Source organism: Crinia signifera, chromosome 2 (assembly GCF_055691185.1).
Source record: "Crinia signifera chromosome 2, ASM5569118v1, whole genome shotgun sequence".
Classification (NCBI taxonomy): domain Eukaryota; kingdom Metazoa; phylum Chordata; class Amphibia; order Anura; family Myobatrachidae; genus Crinia; species Crinia signifera.
This window is the reverse complement of record NC_139218.1, coordinates 17,584,825-17,612,369: the sequence shown is the minus strand read 5'-3', so window position 1 is coordinate 17,612,369 and position 27,545 is coordinate 17,584,825. Positions and strand designations below refer to the sequence as shown.

Genomic DNA, 27,545 nt, shown 5'->3' with positions numbered 1-27,545 from the left:
TAATTGACAAGAACCAATGTAGCGTGGAACCGTACAGCAGACGGGATTGCGGCTACCCCACTATAAGTGCCCAGGAATGTGCCAAGAGGAAATGTTGCTTTGACTCCAGCATTCCCGGGGTTAACTGGTGTTTCTTCTCCAGGTTACAAGGTACGGAGCTGCTGTATAGTGACACACAAACCATTATAGTTACATGGCCGTACACCGTAGTGGCAGTTTCTTTTCCATTCACTGGGAACTATAGACAGTAATACGGTATATGCCATACACCGTGTCCTGTCTCATTATACTACATGACGCTCGCACCTCTAGTAACACACCATAGATAAGTTACAGGAGCCATCAGGTATCCGGTGCATCGGTAATAAAGCCTTCCAGCTACATAGGTCCATCAGTATCTGTCAGTTCTGCCATTTGTGGCATAATGTCACACCATAATTATATATATTCCAGTACCCTCCTTTAGAAGGGGGCAGCACAGTAGGCAGATAGAGCGCATGGCCAGGGAGCAAGGTGGGCTGACTGGGGTTCTGTCTCCATAATCAAGTCATCATTGCTCCACCACCCACTTTACAGTGATAAAACCAGGCACTGTATAGCAAGGGCAAGGCTGTGATGACACAATTCTGCAATTGTACTCTGTTGTGGGTAGCTGAGGGGACATCAGTGGGTTGACTGGAAAGTGGGATACTTGATTACCTTTCTGGGGGGCCGGCAGTGCCTCCTTATTTATAGAAGCCACGGGCCTGTCCCATCAGGGTAGGCAAGTTTGTGTAACACAAGTGGGCGGGCAGATAGAGATTAAGCACCGCCCACCAATGTATAGTTAACAACTGATGTTATTTTCCAGGGGGAAGTCTCAGGTACAAAGATTAGTCCATAAACATTTTTGCTTCTCCCACTTTCCATATTTGAAAAAATTCTCTACATTTCCTCTTTCTCTGAATATTTGGGTAATTCTTGCAGTGGTTTCCTTATCCTCTGTGATCATAGGCAAATCTAGAAATATGGTAATGGGCGGTCCCAGATCTTAATACTCAAGTAGGTGGGACCCTTGAGCAGCAAAGCTGTGCGGAGAAAAAGGGGGTGTGGCCTCATGGAAATGAGGCGTGCCATCACAAAAAGGGGCGTGGTATTACACATTAGACGACACACCGTAATACCCATTGTGCATAAAGCCACACGCCGTAATGCCCATTACACATTGTGCCACACATTATGGTGCCCATTATATACTATATAACAAACTGTAATGCCATTACATATTTGACAAATAAGTGCCGTTTACCTACATGCTCATTGTAAGGGGGTTCTTGCTTGGTGCCAGGGGCTTCAAGTTCGATGTCAGGGGCTTGATGCCAAGGGGGCTTCATGCTCATTGCCAAGGGGGAATACATGCTTGTTGCCAAGAGGGAGTGAATTGCTCATTGCCAAGGGGGAGTAAAATGCTCATTGCAAAGGGGAGTGAAATTGCTCATTGCCAAGGACGAGGGGGGGGGGGGGGGGGATTGCTCATTACCAAGGGGGAAGGAATTGCTCGTTGCCAAGGGGAAGTGAGACCGACAGTCGCTGGACACACACAATTTAAAGAAATGACAGCCAGGCAAAGAGAGCTGTGCACTGTCAGGCTCACAGGAGCTCGCAGTCCGGCAGCCAATCAGGATCGGCATTGGTGGCCGCTCCTGATTGGCTGTCAGACTGCGAGTGTCTAGTGGCTTGCGGTTCAGCGGGAGAATTGAAAGTATCGACAGACCTGCTTAGACCATACATTGTATGCAGCCAGCGGTCTAATGGGTGATCCGGATCACCCCTTAGATTCACCTATGTCTGTGATAAGATTAACTGAAAAGTATTCCCATGTTAAAAACTAATTTAAGTCAGATTCTGTTCTCTATGTACCGGGGACATATTTTCAATGTTGGCAGTTATACATTAGGTACTGACAAGGGTGAGAGTCCTTACAGTAGATCCGCCACCTGTCCTGTCCTGCACTGTAATATATACAGTTGTCCTGATGCTCTGTGCTCTGCTCCATCCAGATAAGCTGCAATGTAGTGTGGCCACCACAGAGCGGGAGGACTGCGGATATCCCGGGATAAGCGCTAAGGAATGCTACTCCAGAGGCTGCTGCTTTAACTCAAGTGTTCCTGAGGTGAAGTGGTGCTTTTACCCAAAAAACAAAGGTAGAGTACAGTATATAATGCAGAGGTAGCATGGGAACATGTAATGCAATTCAGTATGGGTATAATTGCAAGTCGTTTCGCTCAAAGCCAAAATAACAAATTTTTGTGTCAAATACACCATGAACCACAAATTGCTTTTTTTTTCTCTCTCTCCATGGTATTCACTCTAAAGGCCCATACACACTGGGCGACTTTGAGCTGAAATCCGCTCAAAACAGTCTGTTTGAGCGGCTTTTAGCTCAAAGCCGCCCAGTGTGTATGGCCCGGCGATGAGCGGTGAGCGCTGCTGCGCGCTCCCGCAACATCGCCAGGAAAGCCGTTCATCTGCTGCTATTACCAGCAGATGAGCGGCTTTGAGGACGGCTTTCCATAGCTCTGCGCTATGCAGCGCTGTCCTCCCCCCTCCGTCGGCGCCAGGCAGGGGGAAAGCCGCTCAATGTGTATGCACAGATCTGTGCACAGTGGGTGGAAGAGGAGTGGCCAGCAAGTGACCAGGAATCGAAAATCGCATTTAGAAAAATTGAATGCAACAGAATTCAACCGCATGTACAATTTGATAAATATTATGTGCAAGGCTGATTATAGCCTTGGGGGGTGGGGAGGGTGCCGTTTTAAATTATTTATTTATTACATTCTTTACCAAATACGAGTGTCTACGAACAGCTATGAAATCGAAAAATATAAATGAGAATATGACAGCTTAGTAAATTGGGCTTATTTTCTTTCATTATTTGTGAGTCGTATACGGCCAATCCCTTACTTATCCGTGGGGTGTAATCTGTGCATGTAGCCACTAAGGATAAATCCACCTACAATATGTGGCCTTATCACGTGGCCGTTATGATTATTTCAGTCATTTAAGCTGCTGAATCCTCTGTAAAAGGAAACATTAAGCTGCGGTAACTTCCGGATGTTTCCTTCCTGCCCCAGCAGCAAGTGACAAGACTCAATGTAGCGTGGAACCGTACAGCAGACGGGATTGCGGATATCCCACAATAAGTGCTGAGGAATGTGCGCAGAGGAAATGTTGCTTTGACTCCAGCATTCCCGGTGTTAACTGGTGTTTCTTCTCCAGGTTACAAGGTACGGAGCAGCTGTATAGATACACACAAGCCATTATAGTTACATGGCCGTGCACACCATAGGGACAGCATGCTGAGATATGCATCACTATTTCGAAGAAGTCTTCACTGGGAACTAGAGACAGTAATACGGTATATGCCATACACCTGTCCTGTCTCATTACACTACATGGCGCTCGCACCTCTAGTAACACACCATAGATAAGTTATAGGAGCCATCAGGCATCCGGTGCATCGGTAATAAAGCCTTCCTGGCTGATTCATTAGTGATCGGTCCCCAGCTTATTCGCGCCGGAGGCTGATGGTGCAGTTCTGCCCATGCGCATATTTGCACATGTGCAGGGCCACTGTACAAACAGCATCAGCGACTGAGGCGTTAGCATGGGTAGGGGAGGGAAGGGGGCAGGCAGGGGTCAGAGGGAAGGGCAACAACCACAGTTTCATGGGCATCCCCTGGGAACAGAGGTGGGCCGATGCCTGCCGTCTTTGTCGATGTGCGGAGGAAATAAAAGTCAGTCGGTTCAGACTGATTTTTATTTCCAATGTCAGGAGAAATCCTTTGATGGCCGAGGCGAGGGGATGTGTTAGCGGGTGGATGTTCTGTTGGGTGGCGGGAGGCTTTTCAGCGGATTTCGCTGCTACCGAGACAACCTAAAGTAGGCCCATAGATCCATCAATAACTGACAGTTCTGCTCTTTCTGGTATGACATCACACAAGTGGGTGGGCAGATAGAGCATAAGCACCGCCCACTCATGTATAGATGGCAACGGATGTTAATTTCCACAGGGCGGTCTCAGGTATAAAAATCAGTCCTTGGGAATATTTGCTCCTCCCATTGTCACTATTTCCCATAAGTCCATAGTATTTCCTCTTGTTCTGTGTTGAGTGTAATTCTTACAGTGTCTTCTTATCTGTGGTAAGAGTTATAGAAAAGAAGAATTTACATGTTACAAGGTGTCCTATAAGTCAGACTCAGCAACCGTAACGCAGTCATTTCTGTGCACCTGGGACATATTTGAAACATTGGCAGTAGGTCGACATACATTGGGTCAACACCCTTAGGTTGACAGGCCATAGGACGACACCTATAAAAGGTCAATGTGGCTTAGGTCAACAAGGAATATAGGTCGACAAGGACTTTATGTCGACATGACAATGGTCGACATGGTGCTGTTGTTTTTTTTTTGGGTGTCTGTGTCGCCTCATTACACTTGGCACACTATTTTATTCTCCCTGCGCCCCCTAGTGGATAGTAGGATATGAAGAACCGCCTTTCTTTGAAAAAAAAAAGCCTTTTCAAAACCATGACCTCCTTTGTCATGTCAACCTCAAGTCCCTGTCTTCCTTTCATAGGTGTCGACCTATCGAACGAAGGGTGTCGACCTAAAGTATGTCGACTGAATATAGCTTGACCCAACGACCGTATCCCCTGACAAGGGTGAGAGTCCTTACAGTAGATCCCCCAACTGTCCTGTCCTGCGCTGTAATATATACAGTTGTCCTGATGCTCTGTGCTCTGCTCCATCCAGATAAGCTGCAATGTAGTGTGGCCACCACAGAGCGGGAGGACTGCGGATATCCCGGGATAAGCGCTAAGGAATGCTACTCCAGAGGCTGCTGCTTTAACTCAAGTGTTCCTGAGGTGAAGTGGTGCTTTTACCCAAAAAAAACAGGTAGGTGCAGTGGTGGAGTGGGAGTCAGTAGTGCTGGTCATTATAGGTTTTGGTTGCATGCAAATATGAATTAGACCCATAGTACTAACAGGTTTGCTTGTGTATCCCTGATTCTTATCAGCCATGGTCAGACAGTACATAAGAAAATGTCACCACACATTGCTCCTTATTCACATAACACCATAAAACCACATAAATATTTTTTCATAATACACCACACCATACTGCATCTTATTCCCATTACACCACACTGCATTTTCCTTATTAACATTACAACACATCATATTGCTCCTAATTTACATTTTGCTTGCCCGTACTGCTCCTTATCCACATTGCACTACCCCGTACTGCTCCTTATTCACATTACACCACTCCATACTTCGCCTTATTCACATCACTTGACATCTTAATGCTTCTTATTCACATTACCTACCACTGTATTGCTCTTTTTCACATTACAGCATACCGTAATGACCCTTATTTACATTAAAAGTTTGGTAGGTGAACACCACATTCACAATACACCACTTCGTATTGCTCTTATTCACATTATACCAAACTGTACTGCTCCCGATTCATATTGCACAAAACTGTACTGCTCCTTCACATTACACCACTTCATATTGTGCCTAATTCACATTACACCACACCATACTTTCCTTATTCATATTCATTAAACTATACTGCTCATTTTTTGCAATAATCCACACCGTACTGCTCCTTATTCACATCACAACACACCATATTATTCCTTATTCAAATTACACCACCCCATACTGCTCCTTTTTTAAATTGCACTACCACCTTACTGCTCCTTATTCATATAACACCAGGATATACTGCTTCTTTTTCACATTTCACAACACCACATTCACCTTATTCACATTTCACCAGCTCCTGTTGCTTCTTTTTCAGATTACAACACATTGTATTGTTCCTAATTGACATTCCGCTAGCCCATACTGCTCCTTATTCATATTATGCCACAACAAAATTGACCCTTTTCTCATTATACAACACCATATAGCTCCTTATTCCCATTACACCACACCATATTGTTCTTTTTTTACAATACACCACTTCATATTGCTCTTATTCACATTATACCAAACTGCACTGCTCCTGATTCATATTACACCAAACTGTACTGCTCCTTTACATAACACCACACTGCTCCTTATTCACATTACACCACTCCATATTGTGCCTAATTCAAATTACACCACACCATACTTTCTTTGTTCATGTTCACAAAACTGTACTGCTCATTTTTTGCAATAAACCACACTGAACTGCTCCTTATTCACATCACACCATATTATTCCTTATTCACATTACACCACCCCATACTGCTCCTTATATAAATTGCACCACCACCTTACTGCTCCTTATTTATTCATTTAAAGTTTCTGATATAGTGCAGCAGATTCCGTTGCACTTTACAATAGTAGACAGTGATAAAACAAACTGGGTAACAACAGACAGACTTATTCATATAACACTACGACATACTGCTTATTTTTCCCATTTCACCACACCACATTCACCTTATTCACATTTCACCAGCCCCTGTTGCTTCTTTTTCAGATTATGACACATCGTATTGCTCCTAAGTTACATTCCGCTAGCCCATACTGCTCCTTATTCATATTATGCCACAACACACTGTGCCCTATTCACAATATACCACACCATATTGCTCCTTATTCCCATTACACCACACGTATTGCTCCTTATTTAAATTACACCACACCACACTGCTCCTTATTCACATTACACCACATGAGCTCCCATGATCTAGGGGCCTATACCTCACACCCTGCACCCATTTTTTTTATATTTGCCATCCAGAGACATCCATCAGTGGCAGCAGTGCTGCATATGTGATGGAAAAATGCCACCACACCATTATTCCAAAGATCTGCACATGTGCACTAGACTCTGAGACAGTGCTTGGGTGTCCTAGTGTCTGTGTCTGTTACTCTAATGGCTAGAGAGGAAGGGGCCTGGATCAAGACTGCAGATGGACCTCCTCCTCTCTTGATGTGCTCCTCTGTCCAGCATTTGTGGGCTACTTGCAAAACGTGCCAGTATTTATACTGCATGCAAAATAATACATTTACAGTATGTACACCCCATGCAGTGCAGCATGGTTTATTTCACATACAAAGTTAGACCAAAGTGAGACTGCACAATAAACTGGGAGTCTCCCCCAGGATCAGGGGCGGGCTGGGCCGGGGGGCAGGATGCCACATGCCCCCCGGGCCGGTATGTAGTGGCTGGGTCTGGGCCGGCTGTGTGCACTCACATTGCCGCAGTCGTCGTCGTCGTGTCCTGCTGCCGCACACAGGACTCCAATGGCGACGACCCCTCCAAAAATGGCCGCTGCCTAGGAGGAGACAGACACTAGAGGTACTGCTGTACCTCTAGTGTCTGTCAGAGGATGACAGCGAGCTGCGGCCAGCGCTACCCGGAAGTGCAGCTTCAGGTAGCGCTGGCGCGCTGTTTAAAAGGAACCCCTAGGCAACGAGCATAATACCTAGGGCTGCCGAGAGGAGGAGGGGAGCAGGTTACAGTTTACCTGCGGAGGCTGCCGGCGGGAGCGTGGGTGGCCCTGCACCAGGCAGGTACAAGGAATGGTACTGTTCATGCTGCATGCAGTGAGGGGGCCCTGGAGGAACTCATGGAGGCTGAGCTCAAGCTGACCCTTCTAGGAAAAACTGTCTGTACTGTAAGTACATTGTTCTGCCTAGACTTTTACATGGTGTGTATGTGTATATATATATATATATATATATATATATATATAATCTATCTATCGGTAATGAACAAACAGTGGGCATTACGGTGTGTGGCATTATGTGTAATGGACATTACGGTGTGTGGCAATATGTGTAATGGGCATTACGTTGTTGGCATTATGTGTAATGGGCATTACGGTGTTGGCATTATGTGTAATGGGCATTATGGTGTGTGGCATTATGTGTAATGAGCATTGATTAATTGGCATTATGCTTAATGGGCATTGCGGTGTTGTCTTTATGTGGAATGGGCATTACGGTGTTGGGCATTAGGGTGTGTGGCATTATGTGTAATGGGCATTACATTGTTGGCATTATGTGTAATGGGCATTACGGTGTGTGTCAATATGTGTAAAGGGCATTGCGGTGTTGGCATTATGTGTAATGGGCATTGTTTAATTGGCATTACGGTGTGTGGCAATATGTGTAATGGGCATATCAGTGTTGGCATTATGTGTAATGGGCATTGTTTAATTGGCATTATGTTTAATGGGCATTGCGGTTTTGGCTTTATGTGGAATGGGCATTACGGTGTGTGGCATTATGTGTAATGGGCATTACAGTGTAAAATTTTGCAGTGCGCCTCCGCCGCACACTTTTCCTTTTTTCGTGTGTGTGTGTGTGTAGGGGAATGATTGTTTAATAATTGCTGCATACTACATAGAGGGGAGAGGGTAGGGTGGTGTAACGATGGTGATGGTGGTGGGCCACTTGCTTGTGTTGCCCCCCAGGCTGAAAGTTGCCAGCCAGCCCCTGCCCAGGATGAGGAAGGGAAGGCAACTATGAATTTAAATTACATAAACTTCTGTAAAAGGAAACATTAAGCTGCAGTAATTTCCGGATGTTTCCTTCCTGCCCCAACAGCAAGTGACAAGAACCAATGTAGCGTGGAACCGTACAGCAGACGGGATTGCGGATACCCCACAATAAGTGCTGAGGAATGTGCGCAGAGGAAATGTTGCTTTGACTCCAGCATTCCCGGTGTTAACTGGTGTTTCTTCTCCAGGTTACAAGGTACGGAGCTGCTGTATAGCTACACACAAACCATTATAGTTACATTGCCGTACACCCCATAGTGGCTGCATGCTGATCTTCATCACTATTTTTGAGAAAGTTTCTTGTCCATTCACTGGGAACTAGATACATTAATACGGTACCATAATACCATAAATAAGTTATAGGAGCCATCAGGCATGAGGTGCATTGGTAATAAATAGGCATGAGCGCGTTCAGACCTCCGAGAAACGCCAGCTCGTTCCAAGGCAGGCTACGCTGTGTATCACCGGTGTCACTAAGAGGCACAACGCCGACAACCTCATAGAGAAACTGAGGGAAATCATAGCACAGTGGCTTACCCCACTTAGACTCTCCTGGGATTTGTGGTATTGGACAATGCCACCAATATTGTGCGGGCATTACATCTGGGCAAATTCCAGCATGTTCCATGTTTTGCTCACACCATAAATTTGGTGGTGCAGAATTTCTTGAAAAATAACAGGGGCGTACAGGAGATGCTTGCGGTGGCCTGCAAAATTGCGGGCCACTTTTGCCATTCTGCGACTGCCTGACGAAGATTGGAGCACCAGCAAACCCTCCTGAACCTGCCCTGCAATCACCTTAAACAAGAGGTAGTGACACTGCAAATCTCTACCCTCTATATGCTGCACAGGATGGAGGAGCAGCAAAAGGCAAATTAAGCCCACACAGCACCTATGACATAGGCCCTGGGGATGCACCTGACTCAAGTGCAGTGGAGGATGGTTTCCATGTTGTGCAAGGTTCTCCAGCCCTTTGAACTTTCCACATATCAAGTCAGTTCAGACACAGCCAGCTTGAGTCAGGTCATTCCCCTCATCAGGCTCTCGCAGAAGCAGCTGGAGAAAATGAAAGACAAGCTTAAATGGAGAGTTCTGCTAAGTATTTGGGACTTGTGAAAGAAGACCTTCATTTGCTTTGCCAGGATTCGAGGGTGGTCAGTCTATTAAAATCAGACCACTACATTTTGGCCACCTCAATTTGAAGCCTATGTTGTGTCTGTTTCTGGTGGATACAAGTCTGCAGCGGTGCAAAAGACCTGCTGGTTAGGAAATTGTCATCTGAAGCGGAGCGGGACAGGGCAACAGCTCCTCCTTCATTTTCTCCCGCAACTGGGTCATGCGAGAAAACAATTAAGATTTTCTAACCAACCCGCTGGCAGTGATGCAGGGCAGGCAGGAGAGAATTTGGACATCTGGTCCGGACTGAAGGACCTGCCAACAATTGCTGACATGTCTACTGTCACTGCATACGAAAAAATAGTGGAGGATTACATTGGTGACAGCACCCAAGTAGACATTTCAGACAGTCCGTACCTGTACTGGCAGGAAAAAGAGGCAATTTAAAGGCCCCTGTACAAACTGTTACCTGAGTTGCCCCCACTCCAGTGTGGAATCCAAGAGAGTTTCTAGTGCAGCCGGGAACTTGGTCAGTGAGCGTCGTAGGAGGTTGCATCCACAAAATGTGGAGATGATGTTCATCAAACTGCCATCCTCTACCGCTCTAGTGCCACACCTAGATGGGCCACGTGTTTGTGCCGCCCATTTGTGTGGCTTAGCATAGTCATCCAGCTACCTCGGTGCAACCTATTGGCCTAGAAACAATATTGTGAGGTGTGAGGTGTTCAGAATAGACTGGAAATGAGTGGAAATTATTGAGGTCGATAATAGTGTAAGAACAAAAAAACCCACCAAAATTCTGCGATTTTAGCTGTTTTTATTTATTTATTTAAAAATTCAGATCCAAAACACGATGGGAGGTCCAAAACCAAAACACAATATCCGAAAAGTGCCCAGTGCACACCGTTGTTGCCTACCCCCCCCCCCCCCCCCCCCCAAACTGCTGCTGGAAGTCTCCTCTCCGGGCTTCTCCCGGGAGAGGAGACAGAAAAAGTCATCAACCCTGGTGCACACCCATAGTAATAAAGCCTTCCAGGTACATAGCTACACCAGTAACTGTCAGCTCTGCCATTTCTGGTATGATGTCACACAAATGGGCGGGTACATAGAGCGCAAGCAACGCCCATCAGTTACCAACTGATGTTAATCTCCAGGGGGCAGTCTCTGGTATAAAATAACTGTCCCAGGAAATTGTTGCTTCTCCCATTGCCCCTATTTAAAGAAAAGAAAAATGTACATGTTAAAAGGTGTCATTTTAGTGAGATTCATTCTCTATGTACCGGGGACATACAGTATATGCAGTGTTGGCAGTTATGCATTAGGCACTGACAAGGGTGAGAGTCCTTACAGTAGATCGACCAACAGTCCTGTCATGTAATATATACAGCATACTTGCCTACTTTTGAAAACTAGTTTCAGGGAGATTATAGTTGATAACAGAATTTTGCACAGAGCCCCATTGAGAGAGCGTGTCACGCTCCACCCAAAAGGGCGTGTCTAATTCCATATATGGAGAGATTGTGTAAAGAGATTGTGAATGTGGCACCTAGAAGTGTGGGTGTGTACTGCTACATCTGAAAGGAATCTTGTAAAATAACTGTTATGCAAATGTAGAAGATCCCCAAAGCAGTTAGTAAGAGTTACTATACTTGGTAAAGTGCTGGGAAATGGCGCTGATGACTCAATGTAAAAGTATCTGTCTCTCATTCCTTTTTTCCCCAAATATGTAACAGTGTAATGTGGGCTAGGTGACATGAGGGAGATTGCTAGACTAATGAGGGAGAGAGGGAGATTGCGGCTATGTCAGGGAGTCTCCTGCAGAATGCAGGAGGGTAGGCAACTATGATGTAACAGTGTAATGTGGGCTAGGTGACATGAGGGAGATTGCTAGACTAATGAGGGAGATTGCTGCTATTTCAGGGAGTCTCCTGCAGAATGCAGGAGGGGAGGTAACTATGATGTAACAGTGTAATGTGGGCTAGGTGACATGAGGGAGATTGCTAGACTAATGAGGGAGAGAGGGAGATTGCTGCTATTTCAGGGAGTCTCCTGCAGAATGCAGGAGGGTAGGCAACTATGATGTAACAGTGTAATGTGGGCTAGGTGACATGAGGGAGATTGCTAGACTAATGAGGGAGAGAGGGAGATTGCTGCTATTTCAGGGAGTCTCCTGCAGAATGCAGGAGGGGAGGTAACTATGATGTAACAGTGTAATGTGGGTTAGGTGACATGAGGGAGATTGCTAGACTAATGAGGGAGAGAGGGAGATTGCTGCTATGTCAGGGAGTCTCCAGCAGAATGCAGGAGGGGAGGTAACTATGATGTAACAGTGTAACATGGGCTAGGTGACATGAGGGAGATTGCTAGACTAATGAGGGAGAGAGGGAGATTGCTGCTATTTCAGGGAGTCTCCTGCAGAATTCAGGAGGGGAGGTAACTATGATGTAACAGTGTAACGTGGGCTAGGTGACATGAGGGAGATTGCTAGAATAATGAGGGAGAGAGGGAGATTGCTGCTATGTCAGGGAGTCTCCTGCAGAATGCAGGAGGGGAGGTAACTATGATGTAACAGTGTAATGTGGGCTAGGTGACATGAGGGAGATTGCTAGAATAATGAGGGAGAGAGGAAGATTGCTGCTATGTCAGGGAGTGTCCTGCAGAATGCAGGAGGGGAGGTAACTATGATGTAACAGTTGTCCTGATGCTGTGTATTCTGCTCCATCCAGATAAACAGCAATGCAGTGTGGCCACCACAGAGCGGGAGGACTGCGGCTATTTTGGTATAACCGCTAAGGAATGCTACTCCAGAGGCTGCTGCTTTAACTCAAGTGTTCCTGAGTCTAAGTGGTGCTTTTACCCCAAATACACAGGTAGAGTATATAATGCAGTGGTGGGAGCCTGTAGTGCTAATCATTATGGGTTTTGGGCCTTATTCCGTCTCATTTGTACTTTTGTAAATATTCACAAAAGACTGCAGGGGGGGGGGGGGGGGGTCACCCGGCTTAGGACAAGGCCGCTCTGCCCACAGGAGCCCACCCACAATGTGCCCACAAAGATTTGCAGGCAGATTTCTAAAGTGGGAACGCTTCGCTTCACAGCAAAACACTCACATATGACCGGCAGCAGCCTGACTGCGCAGAATAGGGGGCAGAGGATGGCAGTGGGATATGTTTGAGGCACTGTCTAGTAGGAGAGGCAGAGGGTGACTAGGGAGAGGAAGACAGCGACAGTGGGAGGCAGATGGTAACAAGAGGAGGCAGGGGGAGATAGGGGAGGGCAGAGGGTGACTAAGGAGATGAAGTGGGTGATAAGAGAGAGGAAGACAGTGACAGCTGGAGGCAGACAATGACAGGAGGAGGAAGGTGGCAATAGGGAATGGCAGAGGGACAGGGTGGCAGAGGGTGACTAGGGAGAGGAAGTTGGTGATGGGAGTGGCAGAGGATGACATTTGACAGGTGTGATGGCATAGAGAGGCAGAGGGTGACTAGGGAGAGGCGGTAGGTGATAGGGAGATGCAGAAGGAGGCACAGGAACATGAGAAGAAGCAGAGGGTAGCATGGGGAAATAGTGGGTGATGCGGCTGGCAGAGGTGGATGGAGTGGCAGTGGGTGGAAGGGAGATGCAGAGGGTGGCAGTAGGATAGAGGTTGAGGCACTGGCTGGCAGTGTATGACTAAGGCGAGGCAGTGGGTGACAGTGGGAGGCAGACGATGACAGAGGATGGCATGGAGTTGCGACCCCATACTGACATGGTCGCAACCCACTTTGAGGTCAGGACCCACAGTTTGCGAACCCCTGCCTTACTGAGTGACACTGGGGGCCAGATACTATTTGGAGCTGAGCGTATGCAGAGATCCAGGTGATCTCACACTGATCTCTTGCACCAAGAATTGGGCTAGGGATAGTGATATCTACTGTCACAAGCAAGATCACACACATGATTAGCTCTGGACCATGTCCCAAAGCAGCTGTAAAAAGTGGGTGTGGTCTCATAGAGTGGGGGTGTGGCCTCATGGCCCAATACCCTGTTTACTTTACTTCAGAGGGCCAGCGCTGCTGGGCTGACCCCGCGGACCAGTCAGTCTGCAGTACCTGCTTCTACCCAGTGATACTGTAGGTGACAGTTTTAGTATTACTGAACATGAGACAACTCTGTGGTGTCACCCTTCGCCGTGTGAGACCTAGATGTGGCCTGCACCCCTCAGTGACACCACTGGGTGTCAGTATTATTGGGTAGAGAGAGCTCAGACCCTCTGCAGCCATCTATGGCCCTTATTCAGATCGGTGCGGATATTCCCGCATTCTTACGGAGCGGTCCGCACGCCACGGTGTTTTGCCGCGTGCGGCCATCGTCCGTAGAAACGCCCACGTGTCCTCCGCATTCGGACGGACACACTCTTTAAGAACAGGGCGTGTTTACGGACGACATACAAACCATGCGTGTGCGGGAGAAACACTCCGATTCTGCACGGTATTACTGAGTATTACAGAGTATGCTCGGAAATACCGCATCCGAACGGGAGCCAAGCGGTGCTACCGCCCGTAAGCGGAGTATTTACGCCAAACAACCCACTATTATGTCAATTCTGCAATACATCACATGACCCACTTATTCAATTACCTATCCTCATAAAAAACAGCTTATTTGGAATTGGAATCAATTAGATGCCAATATATCCTTCCAAGCATGCCTAACACATCCATTGCACACATTAACCCTTACAGCAATGTAAGTGCAATGGTTTGTATTACACCCTGTGTAAAAGATTATAAACAATCTACACATATACTGTTTCAAGTGCAAATAAAACCAACAACTGTGAACTTGCATAAAGAATTTATTTAAAATCACCATTAACATAAAAAATAAAATATAACATATAATAAATTAAAGCAGCAGATCGCGGATGTCCTGCAGGTCTGCTAGAAGGAGCCTTAAATGTTGCTCCGCTCGCAGGACGGCCCCACGCACCCCCTCATCTGCCGGTGTGGTGTCATCTGTGGGCATGTCAAAGGGGCAAAAATTAGTCATGTTATTCATGCATACATTTCACATACTGCGACATAAATTGCACAAATGCTAGGTGACATGTGTGTATATATATATATATCTATCTATGTAGAGAGATAGAGACACACATAGATAAATAGATATGACACATACATATATACATACATGCTAACTTATTTACTACATACTGTCTTTTTTGGCCTCTACCCTTTACTCTGCAGAAGACATAACAGTCATATTGTTTCTTCTCAGTCACAACCCACCCATGACTAACCAATGACAAGCATGTCATGGCCTCCGTCAATAAGAACTTGTCACAATCTGCTCAGTCTAAGTTCAGTGATGGTTCGTGGCATGGGAGTTATGCAAATGTCAGGAATGCACAGTACACATCCTCAAAATCATAATTCTGTCTAAACCAACCTACAATTCTGTGAGGGCAAAAAAACAATCTGAACTACAGGGGGTGTTTAGGTAGAGGAGGCTCCTGGGACACTGGCAACTTGTGACTCCATTCCAAGGTAGGCCGGCCCATACTCCATTTATAGCATACATCCTATAGTTTAGAAATAACATTCACCAACAATATAGATTCCACTATTTGATGGGTCATAATCAACACTTGCAGCAGGTGAATTTAATCCACAAATGATCCACTCATCCCTTTACTCCAGGATCCTGTTTAACTACAACGGTTATGTGGCAGTCAAAATGGAGCTCCAACCCATCCCACAAACCTGTGTAATTCAGAGGTGTCCTGGATGAAAGGGATGCCTTGGACACCCCATCTAAGCCGTACCTGTATCTGTAGCTACCCACTTTGGGGTCTATATGAATAGTATGGGCCAAAAATTTTTTATCACCAGTGCTACATAACAAATACCAGTACAACTACTTCATTAATGATGCATTATGTTAACATACCGATCTGCTGGTACTCCGGGGCCTGGCACGCCTCCTCCCCCTCGTCATCAGACTCCTCCGGGGCAACCGTGGCCTCCTCAGCCCCCTCCTCCGGCAGCTCCTCTGCCACAATAACCTCCTCCTCCAACTCCTCCTCCACCTCCTCCTCCTCCACCTCCTCCTCCTCCTCCTCCTCCACCACCACCACCACCTCCTCCTCCACCTCCTCCTCCGCCACCAACACCTCCTCCTCCGCAACCAACTCCGCTTCCACATCCTCCTCCACCACCTCCTCACGCACCTCCTCCTCCTCCACCACCATCTCCTCCTCCTCCACTTCCTCCTCCTCCACCCTTGCCGCCACCTCCTCCTCCGGGTCTTGGGCCTCCTCCTGGCCCAGGGCTGCCTCCGCCTCTTCACGGGCCTGTCGGGCTTGGGCTCGTGCTGTGTGGTAGAAAAAAACATCATGGTCAATGTCGGGTCATTGGGGCACATGTATTAATCCATAACAAGACATACATGGAAGGGTGATAATGATGGCAAACGATGCAGGAAAGTAGCTCCTTACTGTTAATGGATTCCAAATTGTGACATGTAAATTATTATGTGATTGTTAGTAATTTGTTCACACATTACAACCCAGGCATTTATCAATGTGTAACACATATTAGATCTGGCACATTGTATGCATCAGAATCCTCAATGCTATGGCATTACATATAAAAGCCACATGACTGCATGTTAACCAGGAAGAAGCACACATAACAGTCTATGGACTTTTAAACCCATGGACACCCACTTATCATGAAACACATTTTATTGTTTATATATGCTATGTTGTAAGTGCGAAATTTCATAGCTAAAATACTCACAATCAGCAATTTCGCTCCTGAGTTGCTGGAGCAGCTGGGGCTGGCGCCTGCGGAGGTCCGACCACCGCCTCTCAAGCTGCCCGAGGGACCTTCGCACCCGAGTGCGGGCGTAAATTCGGCGCCCTGCCGCAGCATAGGCCCTCCGCTTATGGCGGTTTGTGATAAACGGCCCCGCACGGCCCAGCCTTGTCTCCATGACGGAGACAAGAACCCTCAGCTCCGCATGTGTGAAGGGTTCTGCCCTTCGTGTCTCCGCCATGTTGACAATGGCATCTATCAACCAATCAGGTGGTGGCATTGGTTGATCACAGTTATTTGTGTTAATAACTTTATTGTTCATCTTTACATGAACAGCGTCTCTGCGCCAACACAAATGGTGACAAATTCGCATGCCTTCAAAACAGTAGTGTTGATGTATGGCAATGAACAAATCTGATATATATAAAACACAGTGTGTATGCACTTAGCAAATCCAATGACGCCTCGCTCCGCCAAGCAACGCGTGCTATAGCTTAGCAACGCCTAGCTGTACTTAGCATTATTTACTCTATGCATCTATGTGTATGCGTACATTTATGTGTAAAAGACACATACACACACTTGCAGGTATCCTGAGACCAGCATTATACACCAGCCCTGCCTGCCTGCCTGCCTGCCTGCCTGGCTGCCTGCTCCTTGAAATGTTGAAACATGTGAATAAATTCTAATATCATATATATAGATATATATATATATATATATATATATATATATCTGCAAACAAATCAGACATCAACACATGAAAAAATCCCAAACACATTACAGAATAAATCAATGTACTCACCAGTCATCAGGGATAGTATCAACTACAATAATGAAGATATAACAAACACATAAGATCCCTTGATCAAGGTATAATAATTAGCACCTATATTTAACTTCCCCCAAAACTAAGCACATATGATAAATATCTCCTATTTCTTTGCCATTAGGAGGGCAGGCTGGCTAATTTTCGTGTTGTAACACTGACAACTAACACACTGTACTTATTTGAAGAGGTGATTTTTACAATAATTGGTGTGTTCTGTCAACTCGATAACATGTACCTGAAGTATCTTTGCGCCACAGAGTCCCGCAGCTGGTATCCCCTCCGGCATTCAGGGGCGCGGGATGGGCGCATGGGCGGATCTTGCGGCTCAGATGGTACCTCCCACTCATCAAAGGGTATCTCACGCCGCACAGCAATGTTGTGGAAAAATATACACAGGCCCACGATCCTCGACACCATTTCAGGCGCATATTGTAAGTCACCACCAGTGCGGTGGAGCACTCTAAATCGACCTTTTAAAAGGCCAATTGAGCGCTCCACCACTTGCCTGGTGGCAACATGCGCCCGATTGAATGCCTCCTGTGGGCCCGGTGCTGGGTAGCTGTACGGCGTAAGTAGCCAGGGCGTACATGGGTAACCGGAGTCACCCAGAACCCACGCATCACGGCCTTCCAGCTCTTGGAGTCTTTGCCATATCCCGGTTTGTCGGATGACATGAGAGTCATGGGCACTTCCGGGAAACTTCGAGTTGAAGGCGAGAATCTCCATGGATGGGCCACATACCACCATCACGTTCAGTGAGTGGAACAATTTGCGGTTCCTATATATCTTCTCACTTCGAGATGGAGGCACAAATGGTACATGGGTGCCATCCACAGCCCCTATCACATTAGGGAAGCCAGCAATTTGATGGAAGGCCTGCTGGCTTCTGCGCAGGGTCTCGGTGGCAAATGTCATGGCCATGAAGTGCCCCTTGCGCCTGAACATGGCCGACGTCACACGCCTCAGGATTCGGCAGAAGGCCGGCTGAGATATTCCAGCAAGTACTGCCACTACTTGTTGGAATGATCCTGAGGCGCAGAAATGCAACACCGCCAGCAGCTGTGTGTGAGGCGGAATTGCTGTCGTGATCCCGTGTAGAGGTTCCAGATCGCTCTGAATTAAGGTGAGCAGATCCAGAATTACATGTGGCGGTAACCGGTACCTAGTAAGTACCTCATCATCGGGCATAGCAAACAGAGTCACCCGTGTGCGATAGATTCTAGCACGTCCTGGCCTCCTTGGCCGACGAGTGGGGAGAGCCGCAAGTGCCCTTAGCCTCCTCTCCATGTAGCGCATAATAGCTTCAGCAACCTATAAAGAAATGAACATAAATACTGATGCACCTATGCACATAATGGGCATATCCCACTACAAATAGATTTGTAGCCTTCAATACGTACAATAGATGGCCGCCCCGTGAAATCCCGCAGATCCATTTGACTCTCTAATGATGACACAATAATATGAACTCAATACACACCGTCCAAAACACACAGATAAAGGTGTCAGCATTTTTTGCCGACATCATGTACTATGACACATTTCATCTATTGCTGGGACATGTTGTCCTGCAATAGATGAACCCACACAGGTTTAAGACCTGTGAGTGAAATAGTGAACATGTGACATGTTGCAATAATGATACACCCACTTTGCTGGCCCAACAATCTGTAGTCAGTGAGGCAATGGTGCATACATTCATACACTTACATTGTTAATGGATATCATATCTACAAGGAGCATGGAAGAGCTTACCTTAGACCCTGACAAGTCCAGATCTGGAGACAAATGATTCTAGCAGGAAGTCACTATTTATAGGGCTCTCACATGTGTGGTCTATAACAGTAGAGATGAGTATTGCATGACTTGTGGCCTGGATTCTCTAAGGGATTGGGCTACTTTTAGCTTGCACTAAAACGCCACAATACCACAGTAGTCATGAATCAAATGTCATGTCATGCTAGCAAATAGCATGTGTATTGTGCAATAGTCACAGGTGTATCAGAAGATTCTATGCAATGTTAGCATTGGTGACCAGTATTTCATGTAGAACTTTCGCCAGGTTTTACACAATGGAATTTCCGCCACCGTATGCGGCGCGAAAAAACAGCGACGTACGCACAAGCACGGAACGCAGCTGCCGCTGATGTCCGCCAAACAGGATACACAAACAGTATATAAAGGTGTATTAGAAGGTGACAATGTTGTTGCTAACATGTCTGGATCACAACCAGAGGTGGACCCAGTGCTGCAGCAACTATTTGACCAGATGGACTCCAGCACCACCTATGTGCCACTGCACATGCGGCCAGTGGGTAATGAGGAGGCTGCTGGCCCTTCTACAGCAGGGGAACCTGCACCTGACCATTCTACAGCAGGGCAACCTACACCTGGCCCTTCTGCAGCAGGCCAACCTGCAGCTGGCTCATATGCACCATCAGCAGAATTGTTTGGAACACAACCGGGGACTTCACAAGGTAGTACCATGGCCAGCACTTCAAGTGCAGCGACACGTGACAGGGGGCGTGGCCAAGGACGTGGCAAGGGGAAAGCCAGGGCAACAGAGGAACCAACTACAAGAAATAAGGCATATGAAGCACAGGAGCTTGCCATCCTGGTTCCCCGAGCACGTGATTGGATTGAGTGTCCATCGGAGAAGCTGACACACACACGCAGATGGAAGATTTGGGAACAGATAACGGCAGAGATTAATGAAGTAGCGCCACAAGTTCGTGAGACGGACCATGTGAAGAAGAGGCAAGTTGTTTTGTGATACATGTGGCCAGTAATAGCCAAGTAATGATTGAATTGATGCTTAGATGCATTTAGCAAATGGGCCGTGAGGTTGTTACGATACACATACATTATTGCCATGTTATTTCGTTGAGAGTTAGAGTAGGGTGATTGTGAATGTGTATTGTAACGGTTGATATCATAGTTGCATGTAATATTATATATGGGACATTAATCACATGTTGTAATATGTAGCACAGAGCAATGGCTGCAACAGCTAACATTGGGAGTGACATGTATTAATATGTCAACTTACATTGCAGGTGGCAGGACTTCAAAACCAACCTGAAGAGGAAGATGACCAAGCGGTGGGAACACAGCCAGACATCTGGGGCCGGGCCCATGCCATCAGGGCTAGAGCTCACCCCCCTGGAGGTGATGGCCGAGAGCTGTATATCAGTTGAGGAGATCAGGGGGGTGAGCACGATGGATAGTGAGGCCCCAGCTGAAGTGTTTGCGTCTTTTCTGGAAGGTAAATATTGGTCATGCCATAAACTTGTGCAAGTAATTATCGTAGAATGTCTCCTAATTGGGTTTATCTTTTCCCACAGACACCCCACCGCTTGGTGACGACTCTGCTCAGGAGGTGGAGGAGTCCGTGCCACCTGGCCCCAGAGGTAGGCCTGTGCAGCAGCAGGCATCGGCCCAAGCCGATTTGGCCGCCTTGGCCCAGGTGCTTGGGGACATCAACCAGCAGGGAGACTTGGCATCAGAACGGGTGCGTAGGACCGAGGAGATCCTGGCGAGCTTGGTCAGCACCCAGCAGTCCATGGCTGCGAGCATGCAGGCCATGGCTGCAAGTGCTCAGGTGCTGGCCGAGCAAGCCACCCGCCAAAATGATCTCCTCCTCCACCATAATGAGCTTATGGTGGAGCTGGTTACCAGCAACAGGGTCCTAATGTCATCCGTTTCTGGTGCATTACCACCGGCAACACTCCCTGCTGGCAGGAGGGGTAGACCAGCCAACCCCTCCACATCATCTGCTCCACCTGCCCCAGCATCTGGCCGTCCACGAAGAGCTGCTGCACAGGCCAAGGAGCCTACCAAGGCCAAACGTGGTCGGAAATGAACTTGTGGCTGCATTAATCTCCGCCGTTATGTGTTCCCAAATCTTCCATTGTGCTGTGTGTGTCAGCTTCTTGTGTCCAATCACGTGCTGAGGGTAACCAGGTGAGCCCTTGCTTCATATGTCCTTTGTGGTTCCCCTGTTGCCCTCTTTTGCCTGCCATTACTGTCAGCTGTACTTGAAGTGATGGCCATGGTACTATCTTGTGAAGTCCCCGGTTGTGTTCCAAATGATTCTGCTGATGGTGCATATGAGCCAGCTGCAGGTTGGCCTGCTGCAGAAGGGCCAGGTGTAGGGTGCCCTGCTGTTGAATGGTCAGGTGCAGCTTGCCCTGCTGTAGAAGGGCCAGCAGCCTCCTCATTTCCCACTGGCTGCATGTGCAGTGGCACATAGGAGGTGCTGGAGTCCATCTGTGTGCAATTATATTTGTTTTGTATTATTATTTATTTTGCTGCATTCCTGCCATGTTGTTTATTGTTTGTATGTATTATTTTATGGTCATTGCATCACACTGGCATTGACTGTGACATGAATATAAATAAATGTGTTTACTTTACCCTAAATGTGTGGTTTCATGAGTACATGTCAAATACACATGTGTATTGATAGTATTAATATTCTGTCATGTCCATTGTTAGCAGTTTGAAAGTGTCTGACAAGTACAGCATATGTGGGGGACTAGTAAGGTTTCCTTGAAGCAGCAATGGTTTCAATTAAAGCACTGACAAGCGGCCTATTAGTGAGTAATGAGTAAAGGAGTAGATTCTATTGGGTTCAGGTGTTAATGGTTGTAGTCATTAGGCGTACGTTCGCCTACCGCATGAACGAGTGGTGTCCGCAAAGCAATAGTACACTTGTGGACACCGCACATTTCTGCCCTTTTTGATCGCGTGCATTCGGAGTGGTTTCCGAATGTACGCCCCCCAACATAAGTGTACTCCCCCGTGTCCGCCCATGTTTCCGCCCCGTTTTGCCCACTTTGAAACTACGCCCATGTGTCATTCCGCATGACGCCCATAATACGCCCCTATTTCCCGAATGATAGCGGTGAACAGTTCTGGACGGGATTTGGCCGAACTGGTACCGAGTCAAGGCGTGGCACATGCGCGTTGCGTTCTCCACGCATGCGCAGACGCCGTAAAGACGCGATCCGAAAGTATGCGGTAAAGTCCGCGTCAATCAGAATAAGGGCCCATGTGTGTAGCGCTGTGTTAGATTCCTCGCTGATGACATTGTTGTATCGTGTGCAGGATGCTCTGTGAGCCACAAGCTGAGGAGAGACTGTGGGTACCTCAACATCACCCCCAAGGACTGTTATTCTAGAGGCTGCTGTTACGACTCCAGTATTCCCGGGACCATCTGGTGCTTCTACGGGTACAAATAAAATACCAACGGTAATGCGCACAATTTATCACAATCCGCTGCCTCTGGTAGAGACTGTGTTCTTGTGTTTTATAATCAGGTTTTATTAGAATATAAACAGAACTTTATATATGTAACACCCCCTTCTGTAATATGCGGAGTGAGGGTATATATGTACCGAATGATGTAGGTGTATCTCACCTCGGAACTATTGGCAGTGCCTCCACCCGAATTGCGGCTTCTCTTCTGGGGAGTGTTCTGGAAGTACACCAGGGGGAGATTCGGGAAACCCCCTGCCCAGTACTAATACGCTGTGACACACTGTGTGCTGCAGAAGCCAACTTGGCACATTTATTTAACTGGGGCAACTAAATGCAGCTTTTGTAATTTTATATGAAAATCATACATTGGAATGACATGACAGAATGATGGGAACAATACAATAATAGGACATTGGGGATGAAAGCATAACACCAGCTCCTAGCTTATACTGTGGACAATCGGCTAGCACAATAACTCTAAATGATTCCAACTGTCTCTGACATAAACATCACTTGTCATACACTTTTACACTGACTCAGTATCTCAGAGACTAACCTTACAGGTGCTGGCTAATGGAAATAACCACATGTGCTGTATGTAGCATATTTACTTATAACTCTACAATACCTTCCATGCACAATGATACCACACAAAACCACACAAATGGAGCAGTGCACTGCAAGTTGGGGCCCTTCTATATCAGGGTTGCCGACTTTCTTATTCTCCTCTCCGGGAGAAGCCCGGAGAGGAGAGTTTCAGTAGCCGCTCAGGGGGCGAGGCTTAAGCGTGACATCACTAAGCCCCGCCCCCATGCTGGTAAACCAGCGAATTCAGGGATCTCCGTTAAGGGGACGGGGCTAAAATGACGCGATTGTGTCATTTTAGCTCCGCCCCCTCCTCTGAGACCCGAGGATTGCAGCATTTTAATGCAGCGATCCGGGGGTCAGCGGGAGTCCCCCCTGAATCCGGGAGGGTTGCCCACCCTTCCGGGGGGCCGGGAGGGGGACCAGAATTTCGGGAGGGTCGGCAACCCTGTTCTATATTGATGTCAGCATGGCTTGGAAACACTCTCTGTCCAGTTTACAGCTTTGCAGGAGTTGTTAATCCTTTGCAGTAAAGTAGAACAATCCCAGTGTGTACACGTGTATGCAGCAACAAATAGGAATTCCTCAGCATGTGTCCTTGCTTAAGTGTATCCTGAGACTTGTAGTTCCACAGCTTTTATTTATCATCAGGGGAATACCATGGAGTATAAGTTCAAATGCATGATGCTTGATGCATATTTACCTGCCCTCCCATCTATCCCTAACTCTTCAGCCCTTGTGGCCAGACACAGTCCAAACCCCACTTAAATAACAGTTACTTATCTGCAGACATGGGGATCACAAGACTTGAACTTGATTCTCATTCAAGATGGCTGACTTGCAATGTGTCCTTCCTCAGAGGGGCATGCAAGCCTCTCCCTGGTGCTCCTCACTGTCACTTCACAGCACTCCCCCTGGCTCTGGAATCCTTCTTCAAACTGTGAGTTCTGTCTATATCAAGAATATTGTGACTTCTTGTACAGGGTCCCCTCTCCTGGACTTCTCACACAGCACAGTCTCTCTCTGGATACTCTGTGATCTCCTCTCCCTCATGCACTGGGGGATTCCAGTCCTCCCACACACAGATCCGTTTTTAGCTCCTCCCCCTTTTTACAGTGGCCTCCTGGGAGGTGTAGTTTCTCTTCCTGGAATGTTAAGAGACTTTGTCCATCTCTCTCCTTATTTGTGTAGAAGTTATTAGTAGCCTCTGGGTGCTCAAGTCCAACTGCAGCACTCCCAGGGGTTACATATAATATAATTACCATGCAGCAGGATCACATGTGAGATATTGCCTGCAATCCCAGATAGCTGCCCGTGTCAGGTCTGATCTCTAAATCCCATGTGCGTCGGATTGGACACTTCCGATTTTGCAACTTTTCACCCGATTTCTCAGCCCAATTCCTCGGAATGGGGTGAAAAGTTGCCAAATCAGACTAGTGGATGGGCCTTAAAACCAAACTAAAGGCTTGATTGAGCTCTGTTTAACCTTGCAGTTTTCGATGTGGACTGCCCGCATAGAGCTCTCTGTGTATGCAGCCTGCTCCTGCACAGAGATAGGAGACTGGTGCTGCATATGATGCTGCATGTGATGCGCACTTGGCTCCTGTCAATGAGCAGGAGCCAGCAGTTTGGTGTGACCCCTCGGCAGGGTCATTTCCTGGGTGAATCTGCCCTTTATAATTCGATAATGTTTTTGTTTCTTACAGATAGTCAGTACAACAGCTCGTACCAATCCACGGAGTCCCCGCACAGACAGCGCCGTGGATCTGTGTTCTATTTTTCTGATCTGTAATCATTTATTTAAGTAAAGTACAAAGCTGTCCTTTATTATGACTTATACTGATTTAGAATAAAGATTGTGATGATATATATATATATATAAGTGTTATAGCATTATATATAATATCCATGCTTTGTACAGTCCGACATAGGGTGGCCATTCCCGGGATCGGAGGGATCCCGGAATTTGGTCCCCAAAATGATTAAACACTGGACCAGGGACCTACCCAGCCTCAAACCTTTGGAGGCTAGCAGGATGCATGCTTATTCCGGAGGCGCTCTGCAAATATTCCACCTGTGGCCCCATCACTAGGGCTCGGGTAAGGGACACCCCTGTCTTTTTTTAATATATTACTGGCTCAACTGTCAGTGGATTGGATATTTTCATATGTTGTCTATTTCTGTTTGTTCTGTTTGATGCCTTTTACACTAAATAAATAGTTTTAATACATGTGAGCAGCCAGAGCGCCTGTGGTCCTTAAACCATCCATTTGTTCTATAACTTGTCTTTAGTGCAAGGGACACCAAGTAAGGTACCGGGGCATCTCAGCCAAGTGAAGCGCTCAAGGGAAGGTTTCTAAAACCACAAATACCTACACAACATGTGGCTGGTGGCTTGCTTGGTCCAACTTTGTAGGCACGCAGCCTCCTGGTCACCAACCCTTCTTACCTGGGGACCAGCTACCATGTGTGGCCTATTTCATGGGGTTACCGGTGAGGTCACTAACCGATATTGGTAACTATATACTTCAGTGTATAACCCGCATATCATTCATTTTGTGGCACTGCCAATATTGTAAATAATAGCTATCTTTGAAGTAATTTGCTTAAACACTTATTACATTGTCTAGTTAGTATACCACCCCCAACATTTGTGTGAGTTTGGTATAACAGAGGAGTAGTTACGTAAGGGTGGGGCGTATACAAAAATTGGCTTGTTTAGGTGGGATGATATTCCACCAGTATACACACACACACACACACACACACACACAGGGCGAGTTTTACTAAGCCTTGAAAAGTGATAAAATGAAGAGTGATAAACCACCAACCAATCAGCTCCTATCTGTCATTTTTTAAACACAGCCTAGGAGCTGATTGGCTGGTGGTTTATCACTCTCCATTTTATCACTTTTTAAGCTTAGTGCATCTGGCCCAAACACAACAGGGTAATGTACTGGCTGACCTGATTTACACAGTATATAATGACCTTATTCTACCCCCATTATATATTATATTCACTGATTGATATTATACTGATATATGATATCACTGTTATACATTATACACTGTAATATACACACCAACATTGTAATCATTGATCTGCATTATCCTGTATATCTCATACACTGTAATATATACACATAGCAATGTAATCACAGATCTGGATTTTACTACATATTACTATCTCTAGTATAATAAACACACCCATGACAACGTCCTCACAGATCTGTATCATACTGTAAATCTTATCTCTGTTCTACCTCATACCCTGTAATGTACTCATTGATCTGTATTATACTGTGTATTATATCACTGTTATACCTCATACAATGTAATATTCTGGGGGTGGGCAAGCTGTGGCCCATGGGCTCAGCCACAGTCCCCACGCTGATGCCAACCCGCTCTTGCCAGCTGCCATATATATATACAATTCATCCCTGAATGGCAATGTTGTTGCTGGTTCCCTCTATTCTCCTTTTCCACCTTTCCAAAAGGTGAAAATGTGGCAATACTGTGGTATAATGTACATAGGCAACTCTACTGTGGTGTAACTACTGTGGCATAACATGTATAGGCGGCTGTGTTGTAATATGTATAAGGGGCACTACTGTGAATTAATGAATAGTGTCACATGTATTTTGAGTAGGGTTACCACCTTTTTCTTGAGAGATTACCAGACAGTGGCCTACACCCTTGATCCACCCACAGCCCACCACCTGACCTGCCCCCAGCCCCGCCCCTTAACCCACCTTATCACTTTTTTTTATCTTTGCTCCATTCTATTCTTGATTTTGCACACCATAATGCCACTTACACATTTTGCCACAAACTGCAATATCCATTACACATTTTGCCACACACTGCTATACCCATTGCATGTTTTGCCATACACCGTGATGCCCATTACTCGTTATGCCACACACCATAATGCCCATTACACATTATGCCACACATGCCCAATACACGTTACGCCAGGGCTTGGCAAATGTTTTCAAAATGTAGGAGCCAGACAAACTAAAAATAGGAAAAGTGTATGCCAAAGGTATTTTCAAAATAATGCTTATTACACATCACCCACGTATGCCATAATGCTCATTACACATTATACCAAACACCGTAATGCCCATTACACGTTATACCAAAAATGCCCATTACACTTTATACCAAACACCGTAATGCCCATTACATGTTATACCAAACACCGTAATGCCCATTACACGTTATACCAAACACCGTAATGCCCATTACACGTTATACCAAAAATGCCCATTACACTTTATACCAAACACCGTAATGCCTATTACATGTTATACCAAACACCGTAATGCCCATTACACATTATACAAAACACTATAATGCCCATTACACATTATACCAAATACCATA

At 46.4% G+C, this 27,545-nt stretch overlaps 1 protein-coding gene across 1 annotated transcript in view; it reads left to right on the top strand.

Annotated features, from left to right (window-relative positions):
- LOC146058372 (uncharacterized) overlaps positions 1-25,386 on the top strand; it is a 39,641-nt gene extending 14,255 nt beyond the window's left edge. Inside the window, exons 7-14 of the mRNA XM_083170657.1 lie at positions 1-150; positions 2,040-2,183; positions 3,117-3,266; positions 4,796-4,939; positions 8,605-8,754; positions 12,401-12,544; positions 22,419-22,562; positions 24,863-25,386. Coding sequence (XP_083026783.1) covers positions 1-150; positions 2,040-2,183; positions 3,117-3,266; positions 4,796-4,939; positions 8,605-8,754; positions 12,401-12,544; positions 22,419-22,552 — 1,016 coding nt within the window. The 3' untranslated portion in view covers positions 22,553-22,562; positions 24,863-25,386. The remainder of the gene's footprint in view (positions 151-2,039; positions 2,184-3,116; positions 3,267-4,795; positions 4,940-8,604; positions 8,755-12,400; positions 12,545-22,418; positions 22,563-24,862) is intronic.
- Positions 25,387-27,545: the final 2,159 nt, after the last annotated feature.